This window comes from Marmota marmota, unplaced genomic scaffold, assembly GCF_001458135.2.
Source record: "Marmota marmota marmota unplaced genomic scaffold, marMar, whole genome shotgun sequence".
NCBI classification, from domain to species: Eukaryota; Metazoa; Chordata; class Mammalia; order Rodentia; family Sciuridae; genus Marmota; species Marmota marmota.
In genome coordinates this window covers 8,189,524-8,200,877 of record NW_025999983.1, presented here as the reverse complement: position 1 = coordinate 8,200,877, position 11,354 = coordinate 8,189,524, and the positions used below count along the sequence as shown (strand labels likewise).

The 11,354-nt window shown below is 41.5% G+C and overlaps 1 protein-coding gene across 1 annotated transcript in view; it reads right to left on the bottom strand.

Annotated features, from left to right (window-relative positions):
* Positions 1-210: 210 nt before the first annotated feature.
* The window catches only part of LOC125617621, a 45,273-nt gene continuing 34,129 nt past the window's right edge, over positions 211-11,354 (bottom strand). The window contains exon 4 of the mRNA XM_048805892.1: positions 211-836. Coding sequence (XP_048661849.1) covers positions 668-836 — 169 coding nt within the window. The 3' untranslated portion in view covers positions 211-667. The remainder of the gene's footprint in view (positions 837-11,354) is intronic.

Here is an 11,354-nt window from a genome sequence, read left to right as displayed (position 1 = left end):
CTTGGGTGAGGCCCTAAGCAACTTAGTGAGACCCTGTCTCAAAATAAAAAATTAAAAAAAGGTTGGGGATGAAGCTCAGTGGTAGAGCATCCTTGTGTTCAATCCCAGTACTAAACAATGATGATGATAATAATAATAATAATAATAATAATAATAATAACAACAACATCATATCATTATCTTTACAGCAATTTTACTCTGAGAAGGACTCTGGGAAGGAGCTGCTAGAAACATGTAAAGAAAGAAAGAAACATCTCCAGTTCTAACCCGGTTCGGAGTCTTCTCACGAGAGATCCGGGTAGGAGCAGCCCTTTAAGGAAAAGGGGCTTAGTTTGTGTAATAAGACCTTTATAGAGAAACCACACTAAGAGTCAGCCCGAGTCCTGGCATGGATAGGGAAGGATACGAGTCAACGCCTTCTCTTCCAATGTTCCTTTTGCATACAACTTACTTCTTTAATTTCTTTAAAAGCAAACTAATTTGGGTAAATTCAGGAAAAGGTAAAAACAGACTGAGAAACCCTCAGGGGACCAAACTGCAGCCACACCTTGGTCTCCCTTCCGCAGATACGTCCATGTTCCATCTGTTGTGATGGTCAAGAGTTAATGGGAGGATTGGGGGCTCCTGGAACATTGTGTGGTAATTGTGCAGTAGAAATGGCTGGTACTCACTGAAACTCTGTAACACAAGGGTCCAAGGCCACGGGGAGGAAGGGAGAATTTCCTGGATTGGGAATGAGGTCACGGGCATCATCCAGCAGTTCCTCTCTGTCCCAGGACGCTGCCTGCAAGTCAGAGAGATGCAGCTTCTCTTTGGATCTGAAGCTCTTGGTAGACCTGGAAAAAAGAAAATGAGAAGTAAAAAAAATTTAATTGAGCCATAATCCTTGTTTATATTTACAGGGCACAGTGTGATAATTTGATAGAAGAATACAGCGTGTAAAGATCAAATCAAGGTAAACAGCATTCCAGCTCCTTACACATTTATTATTTCTTCGTGTTGGAAAACTTTAAACTCCTCTCCTCTAGATGTTTATAAAATGTATAATAAATTGTTGTCATCCTATTGTGCTGTAGAATGCTGAAAATTATCACTCTAACTAGGATTTTGATACCAGTTGTCCAGCCTCCCTCCATCACCCCAACCTTTCCAAGCCCCTAGTGACCACTATTCTACTCTCCACTACTGAGAACAACTTTTTTTGGCTTCCACATGTGAGCGAGAACATGTATTTGTCTATGTCTGGCTTATTTCGCTTAACATAACAACCTCCAATTGCATCCATGTTGCCGCAAGTGACAGGATTCCATTCTTTTTATGGCTAAGTAATATTCCATTGTACATATACACCACATATAAAATGAATGTTTGGTCTGGATCCTCCATCTGACTGTTGGACACTTCTGCTGGAGTTTGATGGAAAGTATCCAGTTAATGGCCTCAATTGTGAGAGGCCCTGAGCAGCCCCAGTTTGGAAGATTGGCCCTCATGGCTTTTCTATCCATTCTTTTATTTGGTTGTTCATCTATTTAGTTAAAGATATTTCCTGGACATAAAGAGAAGCATCAGCAAATGTTTCAGGATCTTCAAGTATGAGGCTCTTAAAGTAAGGAGCTGTCAGGTAGCCTTGATTTGACATGGCACCCACACACCTGAGACTTCTACCAGGTCCAGTTCCAAGTGGAGAAGAGACCTGTGTTGAGATCTGGCACAGCCTCTATAACATGGCATCCTGAATGCAGTTGAGAGAGGTCATTCCCCAGCCCCCCCATCCCAGCAATGACGCACTTGTGGCCAGGCGTTCTGATAATAAAAGGAATAATAACAGGTGAGGGTCATTATTTTTTTCCATGACTTTGGTTTTGAAAGCATCAAAAGTCAATGGAAGGACCTCCCCTCTTTTATTTAGGAGCTTCCCAGCTTTGTTGTAGGTATAAATAAAAAGTGTAATTTAACAGATCAAAAGAAAAGTAAAACAGCAGGCCCATCGTAGGCACTTAATGAAGAAAAATTCACAGAAGAATCAGAATTTATCAGGAGCTTTGAAGGATGAATAAAGACTCCTGGGCTCCCAAGAGGTTCGAAACATTCCCTCCTGACAAGGACAGACTTGAAAGTTTCCCTCTCAATCTTAGTGACCACCACCATGTCCCATAACACAGTTCCTGCAATTAATAGAAGAAACAAATTCTGAACCTGCAGGAAATGTTCCCCCCAAAAGCAGGATGTGTCTGGACTTCTGGACTCTCATCAAACTTTTTCTAAATGAAGCTCCTAATTTCAGCTCAACAGGAGAACTGTAGGCAGAAAACAACCATGGCTTTGGCTAGGAGTGGAGAAGTTAAGAGCCAGGGCTGGAAGGAGGCCCCCGTTGCCCCTTGATTTAGGAGGGGAGGATGGCTTTATCTTGCTGGGTTGATCTCAGTTGAATGAGAATGGAATAATAGTTCAGTGCAAAACAAGGGACCCATAAATATCACTGAGCCTCAGGATGTTTGCAAAACATCTCAACCATCTCTGGAGCACATGGCAACATAACGTTGACCAGGGGGAATGGGGACAAAAGGGAGGGAGGGCAGGGGCTGGCCACGGCAGCAGGTCTCTCATTTCTCCAAAGGTGAACCAAAGGGATTCTCCTGGCTGCCTTGAAACAGCCCCGTTACTCCCTAGGGCAGGCCGACCTGTCAGTCCTAAATATATATATTCGTAACAACAACTTTTTTTTTTGCCTGAAATAATAAACAAGAAATATGGGTGCATTCCATTTCCCTCTCTCACACTGCACCAGGGAACCTCGGCTTATTTAGACTGCCCAGATTTAAGGAGCATGGCCAGTGAAGATCTCCACAAGGACACCAAGAAAGAGGTCATTATGCACTTTCCTACGGCTTACACCACTGGGCAAATTTATCCTCCTTAAAGATGTCACCTGCTATGGTGAGATCATGGGCTATTCTATTGGAGGAAAATAGGATTTCAAGTCCTTCTTTCAAAACTTGCTTTTGTGAGGAATGGAGTATGTCAAGAGCTGGTGTGACAGCCCTCTTCCCAGCACCGTTTGGGGATGTGTTTGGGGTACAAACTTTGTACTAACACAACTCCCCCTTGCTGCCCATCATCTGTCAAAAGCATAAGAGAGGCTCAGTGTCTTTTTTTTTTTTTTAAGCAGTGACAGTCACCTTCTTCCTCATTTTGAGAACTTAAAGCCATGCTGTGGATACTCAGCAGTGACTGTCCCTTCTCCTGTCCCTCAGCCCACCCCACTAAGCTTTCTGATCTTCATAAAGGATTTTTGCCCACCCACCTACTCAAGGGAAGCAGCTGGGCCTTGGTGTTTGCTTGTGCTATTGTGTTATTTAAGTAGTTTGTGTTATTTACTGTGGGTGGCTATGCACACTACCAACTAATACAGGACTTCCTCCTTTCGATCAATTCTGTATCTATCAGGACAAAGGATACTGAATCCAGTAAGATGCCGTGTTTTATTTATTATTATTATTATTTGGTTCATGTGAACAAAAAAGAAAATCAGGTAATGGTTAATATTCTCTCCTAGAAGATGGGATGAAGCCCTTTATCTTCACAATCAGTTTTTGGCTCTTATTTTTTTTTTTTTGGACTTTTGACTTCACCATGACTGAATATAAAAATATAAGGTGTGAAGTATGATTATCAAGTGGTGATGTGGGTTCCAGGACCCCTCTCCTTGTTTTGTGGTCACCATTGGTATGTAGCCATTAAAACATGGAGTGGGAGGGCCGAGCAGGTGCAGAGTAGGGAGGGCACTTCCCCAAGAGAGGGCCCCGAGTGGTGTGTGTTCTGGGGGACTCATGGTCTCCCTGAAGTGGCCAGCGTCTTGCCTCACTTGCAGAGGGTTACTAACTGACGTGGAGCTGACTCAATGAGGCAATGTGTCTTCAATTGCTAGGCAGCTCAGATGCCAGGAGGACAGCTTTCCATGCTCCTGGGAAGAACTGCATTCCTATTCTGGAGACACGCTCTTATTCCCAGGAGTAGGGAATGTGCAATGGGGATGCCCCCTCTTTGAAGAGATGGTGGAATTGGCTGTTGAGAGAAGATGGCAAGGGGATGGCTCTGAAGCCTCAGAAGAGGGGAAGGCATTCAGAGAGGCCAAGATGGCGGCCCCTCAAGCCAGGGAGCTGTTATCCAGAAAATGACCATCAGTCAGTTTTTACTAGGTGACACTGATTATAACCAGGGGAGTGCCTGGGTAGCGGGGGGGGGGGGGGAAAGTGAAAGTGAGCCAGACTCACTTCCCCAGTTAATGGATGTGATCTTGCTCGTTGACTGGGCTTCAGCATGTGGCACTGCTCCTCCCTCAGCCAGGATCATTGGGTCGGAAATCTATTGTACTTAGAAACACACTTCTAGAACTTTTGTTTCCCATAGTCCTGATTTTGAGCTCTTCTAGGACATCTTGTTTAGAAGGAAGGAATGCTTCCCCTAGAGGAGCCAGTGGTGATCCCATTGATTGGAAGATGAAGTTTCCCCTGAGCATCTGGGGATCCTCACGCCAGTGAACCAAATGAAAAGGAAGGGAACGACCTCTGGCAGGGAGCAGGCCACGCAGTCAGGCATCAAGAGGAAACTGGGTTGTTGCCACACAGATCACAAAGGAGGACTGTCTGGGATCCTGTCCCTTAGTCCCTCTCTAGCTAGCAATGACAGTGAAGGAAAACTACAGCAAGAGAGAAAACTGCAGTGCCAGTGAGGATTTAGACCTCGTGGAATGAGGCTCAAGTCACTGTTCAGAGAACTTCCACAGACTGAGGACCCAGAACACAGAAGGGGTGGTAGAGAAAGAAGTTACAAATACCAACCACACAGCCTCTTTTTTTTTTTTTTAAAGAGAGAGAGAATTTTAAGATTCATTTTTTGGTTTTCGGCAGACACAACATCTTTGTTGGTATGTGGTGCTGAGGATCGCACCCGGGCCGCACGCTTGCCAGGCGAGCGCGCTACCGCTTGAGCCACATCCCCAGCCCCACACAGCCTCTTGACTGGACTGTAGAAGCTACGTCCATTTTCTCACGTGTTTGTCATGTGCGATCCGAGGGTGTGCCTATTTATCATCCTATGTCTTCTTTTCTTTCCCTTCCTCTTTATTACTCTGAACAAGTGTTCTTGGAGGTTCACTGACAGGTGGCCTTCCGGTAAACACCGTATTCAGATGGGACTGTGGCTGAACTGGAGGAATAACAAGTCCAGTCCAGAGGTTACGATGGTGACTGTTCCGCAGAGACAGCAACAATGACCGCTAGGACCTGGTGTCCCCTCATTTGGCGGGCAACAGGAGCTTCTTCATTTTTCATGAAAGAGTTCCACATCCTGTTAAGTTGGAACATGGAGTTTAAACCAGGAGAAAGGGGTGTGTGGAAGCCAGACTGCCACAGGTGACATTCAGCAGTGCTGTTCTCCCAGGCCCAAACCACCCCTCTGCTCTGGGAGGCAGGTCTGGGCCCGCACACCTCATTCCTGCTTTTCTGCCTCTGCCTGGGAGGCTCTGCTGATCAGCAAGCTACAGAACGGTGGTGGGGGAGAAGGGCTCCTGCCTGGTTTTCCCTGCTCTGCTTGATTTCTTCTGGTCCTTATCAGCATCACCTGAGAAATGCATCCTCACTTTGGCAGAGCTAGTCCCACCCAGCAACGGGATCCGATAGCTGAGTTCAGACCCCCCCCCCCAATCCCCCACCCCACTGAAGATTCTCAAAATCTGCCTTGTCACACAGCTTTGGGGCCATTAGCACCTGCTGTCCTGACACCTCCTCAGAGCTCTAGGATGCAGCCCCAGGTCCCTCTTCTGATCTTGGAGATCCCCGCGGAGCCATATCTGAGGATCCTAGTTCCTGCTCTGCAATAGTCTCCTCCAAGATGCTAGGAATTCCAACTTCTTCCCTCTGTTCTCCCAGCCCAGCCGAGATAGCTGCCTCCGGTTGTCACACTGGTGATGTCCTGCTGCTTCCACTTTGCCTTTCCATTTCTTCAGCTGGTCGGCCACTCTGCAGGTCACACTCTCCCTCTCAAACTGGCCGGCATGGCTTCTGCCTCCTGCCTGCATCTTTTAACATCGCTTCTCCTCATTTCCCTTCCTGACTTCCTGGAACTGACCAGACTTTCTTTTAGGTTGTTTCAGAATTTTCTTTGATCTCCTGTTAAAATGTAGAAACATACAGTTCTTTTCACTATTTTAGAGGTAACCCACTCATTTTGAATGTGTATACCTTGCCCTTGTGTTTTTCTAACAAAATCTACAGGTGACTAATGGATCTATGCTTTTCTTGAAGAGTTAGAATGGCTTCACTTCTTTCTTTTCCCTTCCATCTTTCTGTTATTGTTGGTTATATCAGGTCCAGTCTGATTTTAAGCAATTCCCAATTAGCAGTTACTATTATTTGTACAAGTCCATAAGTATTTAGATGTATGAATACACTTAATTGAATTCTTGGGCCACCATGGTCTTTGGATCTCCACTTTCCTTCTTGTAGAAGTACCTCTTTCCTTCTCATTGGACAACAACAACAAAAATAGTAATTTTTTCCCCAATAAGACTATAGGCACTCATCTTTTTTAGCCTTTGTATGTCAGAAATTGTCTGTATTTAGCTGTTAATTTGAATGGTAATTTATCTAGAAGTTAGATTTGTGTGATGATAATTTTTTTGCTGAGTCTTTTAAAGGTGTTCATGGTCTCTGACATACATTATTGTTTCTTAGAAATCTGTCAGTTGACTTGTTATTCCTTTCAATTCATCTGTTTTGTTTTCCCTTTAGAGGGCATTTCAGGTTTTTTTCATTTTCTTTGATAGTCTACAGTTTTATTACCAGGTGCCTGAGTGCTTTTATTTATACTGCCCTAGATCCAGTCTACTTAGAAAATCTGAAGACTCAAGTTTTTCCTCTAGTTCAGAAAAAAATTCGGCTATTATTTCTTGAATTTGCCTCTCATTTTCTTTACCCTCTGTTCTGGCATGCTGATTAGACCCCTGTTAGATTTTCTCATTCTGCCTTGGGATCTTTTGTACTTTACATTTTATCTTTCTGACCTATATTCTAGGTGATTTCTTTAGTTCTAGATCCTAATTTACTACTTGGTCAGATACATGTAACTTACTGTTAAACTCATCCACTGAATCTTTATTTCCAGGCCTTCTAGCTTAATTTGCATAATTTATATCTGGGCTTTTTGGGAAAAGGTTCATCTACTTTTCCCCCTTCCGCGTACTCATTCTTTATAGTATATCTTTCCTTATCCCTATGTATATACATACATACATACATACATATAGATATATTCTTTAAAGATTGTTTTATTATTTCCAGTTCTTACAATGCAAATATTCCCATTTACTGTGATTACTAACACCCCCTTTTGGTGTTTGTTCCCTGGTGTGATTTGGAGTCTCCTATGCTATTATTTATGGAAATAGTCCCACAGAGCAGTTTGGTATTTCCCAGAAGACACTAGGAAAACTTTCTCAACATCTCATTGGCCAGAATGAAGTCACATGTCTATCTCTGAACCAATCATTGCAAGGGGTAAGGATTAGCCTTAGGTCAACTAAGTCCACCAGAGTCAAGCAGAGAAGGGATCAACTTCCCCTAAGAACTGAGGGCTAAGGGGGAAGAGTGAATGTTTACAAAACCAGGATTCTTCAGAAAGGAAGAAGTGGATATGCATATATGACACCAACACTCTGAGATCTACAAATATTCACTTAAGAGTTCACCATCCATAGAAAAATTCTTCAAGGGATGTAGAAGGGGGAAGGAGAGAGAGAATGATTAAAAACAAAAACTCAGTAAGGATAAATTCTGGTGAGACATATTTTGGTGGAGTGTCATTTGTATGTTCTTCAGAAATGCCTCACATTTTTGGGAAAGGCAACTTTGGTTTTTGTTGTTGGGTGGGGGTAGCATTATCCATACTATGGTTTTTCTTTTTTTCCTTTCTTTCTGTAGGAAAATAAAAACAAATGTAAAAGCCATTCAATGAAGAAAATGTGAATAAAATTATCTGTAAATTTCAAGAACAACAAAACAAAAATTTAGTATTAACAATTTGAATTAATCTGTACATGTGCTATGGTCATTTAAAGGAATAAAAGTAATTCAAAGTAGAAAAAGCTATGTTTACAGTATTGGCCCAGAGCCGTGCTTGGTTCCTGGTCAGACAACGTGGTAGTGAAGTAACTTACTAGTTAAGTAGTAGAGAACAGAATGTCTGACTCTTGGTCTAGCATGATCACTAGCCACACAAATTTGGCAACATCTCTTCTGTGCTTTGGCAAGCAAAGAATCATTTTGGGTGCCCCCCCCCAGTTCTGTGAAGTTTTGCTAAGAGTAGTTCACCTTTCTTTATTCAGCCAGTATTTGATGAGCACCTACTATGTGTCAGGCACTGTGATAGGTATTGAGGACACAACGGGGATCAATAGAGTCTCTGCCTCCATTGGAGCAGATTTGGGCACCCAATTTTTGAGGGGATGAAAACAGTGCATCAGAAAACTTTAGATGCATGTAAGTCTGTGGATACTTGAATTCTTCAACATTTATGGACACTTTTGCCACTTTGTTAAAGAGTAAAAACAGCACTGGCCATACTTGTGGGTGCCATTCATAAATCCACAGATTTCAGAATTCAGACGTACTAGGTCTCCAGCCTGCCCATTTGCTTGTGTAACTTCTTCCTGCCATTTACTCATTCATTTATTAAGCGATGGATGCTGGATGAGATGGCAGGGAGACCTCTCTGCGAGGTGATAATTAGGCTTTGGGGAAGAACGGTGGGTTAGAGTGAGAGCAGAGGTTGTCCGAGGCAAGAAGAATATTCCAGAGACACGGAGCAGCACATACAAACAACCTGAGGTGGGAAAGGGCTTATAAAGTTGAGAAGTCACCATTGCCTTCTTGGGTTAAAGTCATTGGCGCCCCCAGCCCATGTCCCTCACTTCCCTCTGACATTGCCATCTTAGCCGGGGATGTTGGCTCGCTCTCTGTCTGTTCTATCTTCTTTCATTATTTTCTCCCCCTTAAGTCCTTTCTCCCCCTTAAGGTCATTCTCACCTCCCACCTTTCCTATCTTCTTATCATTTCAGTCTGTTGACATTTTGTTATTTTTCTGACCAAAATGTTATTGTTTAAATTCTGAAATCTGTTGATTTATGAACATGCTTAGAATCCTTTCTGACTTTCCGGTAAACCAGCTTTCAAATACCACGCCATAAACCTGTAACAATTTCACACATAAACCCTCTGAAGAGCTAGCATTTGTTCATCATGTTAGCTTTCAAGGTGGACTTTACACATCTCATTTAATCTCATCCTCACCCTGTCGGAGGTTTTTTTTAAGGGGTAACCAAGGCTGCAAAGACTTTGCAAAAACCTCACAAATAGCAGAACTGAGATTGAAACCCAAGCCTTCCGATTCAAAGCCTAATGTTTTTCCCAAATCACTTCTTTGCTTTTTTTTTTTTAAAATAACAGATAATACCATCATCCTGAATAAAGACAACAGATTTCATTTTAATAATTACAGGACACCTTTCACAAAGCTTATATTGAATAAGAATGAGTCTTGATTGATTTTGGGGGCTGGACATCTATTTAGATCAATTTAATATTTCAGGTGGCAGGACAAGAACAGATTATACAACTCAAGTTTACCTCCTTTCCCAACCCTACCCAACAGAATTAGGATAATTTCTTTTTTTTTTAAACAGCAATTTGGTTGATTCTTGGAATTTTTTACACCGGGAGTCAACATACTTCTTCGGTAAAGGACCACATAAGTTAACATTTTTTGCTTTGTGCAACTACTCGACTCAGCCATTATAGTACAAAAGTTGCCTTAAACTATGTGTAAACAAATCAGCATAACTATGTTTCAATAAAACTTTATTTACAATGTGATTCTGCAATCTGTATATGGGGTAAAAATGGGAGCTCATAACCCACTTGAATCAAAGTGTGAAATATGATATATCAAGAACTATGTAATGTTTTGAACAGCCAACAATAAAAAATTTAAAAAAAAAAAAAGATTAAAAAAAAATAAAAAATAAAAACACATTTTTATGCTAAAAAAAAAAAAAAAAACCTCATCTGACAAAAGGAAGATGTAAGATCTCTGTGGATGAGCACTGGGGACCTGCATTGTTGAGATGGGTTCTGCGCCCTCTGCAGTGATAGAGGCCACTGTTTATTATCCTAGCATCTCCTTCTATTGGAAGCAGTTTTTCTTTGCTTCCCTTAATATATAATATAACAGACTCCAAGGAAGATGATTTGAGGGAGAAAAGAATGCAAACATCAAATTATTATTTTCAAAATGTTGTGCCAATCATGGAATAATTTAACTACAAAAAGCCTCCATAAACAAGTCTGATTTAGGGGCATACCAAGACAATATTTTGTAACTATCATATATAAAAGCACCAATTCCTATGGAGCACTATAGAGAATTCTCTCTTTTCTTCTGACTATAAAAAAAATGAGTCTTTGGGAAAAATTCTGTTGTTGATGATCAAATTGTCACAGTCTCTGATAGTTATAAAGAATGATATAAAATAACATTTTGTTTGTTTACTTCCCCAAAATACATTTATCTTGCCAAATAAATTTAATTATGTTTTAATTGGTTTGAATTCAAATTCATTCTCTCAGTGTTGAAATTTCTGTGGCTAAAAGATATCACCTCTCTCAAAGTTCACATGTTACTTTTACAAATAACAGAAGATAACTCTGGAGGATTCTTCCCTGAAATGTGAGATCCCAAGGGACATTGAACTACATTTTGCTTTTAAGTTCTTAAAAAAATATTTCACATTTGGTTCTAAGATTGTCCTGTTGAAGTATGTCTAAAATAAAAATAAATATTTCTGCAAAAAAAAAAAAAAAAAAAACTTTATTTACAAAAACAGGAGGTAGACTGTGGAATTTTCCACTGTGGCATCACTTGAAAAGGTTTGGATTTGGGCAATTTCAGATTTTGGATTTTCAGATGAGAGATGTTCAATTTGTACTTCTTTTCCCACTCTTAATGCCCAGAACTTTCTTAAGGGAACTATCTGTTGGGACTTGGAGTGCTATTCAAAGATGACCATGGGGTTCATGGTTGCTCATGCTTTCTGCACACATCCTCTTTTACCAATTAGATTGGATGAAAGCCCCTTGATGTACCAGGGACTAGAATAGAACCTGGCATGAGGGTAAGATAGACAAAAGCTTCCTGATAATAACAAGCGTCAATCCTTTCCTGCTACCTCCATGCCCATGTGTACTAAATGATTTGTTTACTTGCAATGTCAGGTTCTTACTTTGGGGAGGGAGTGGAGT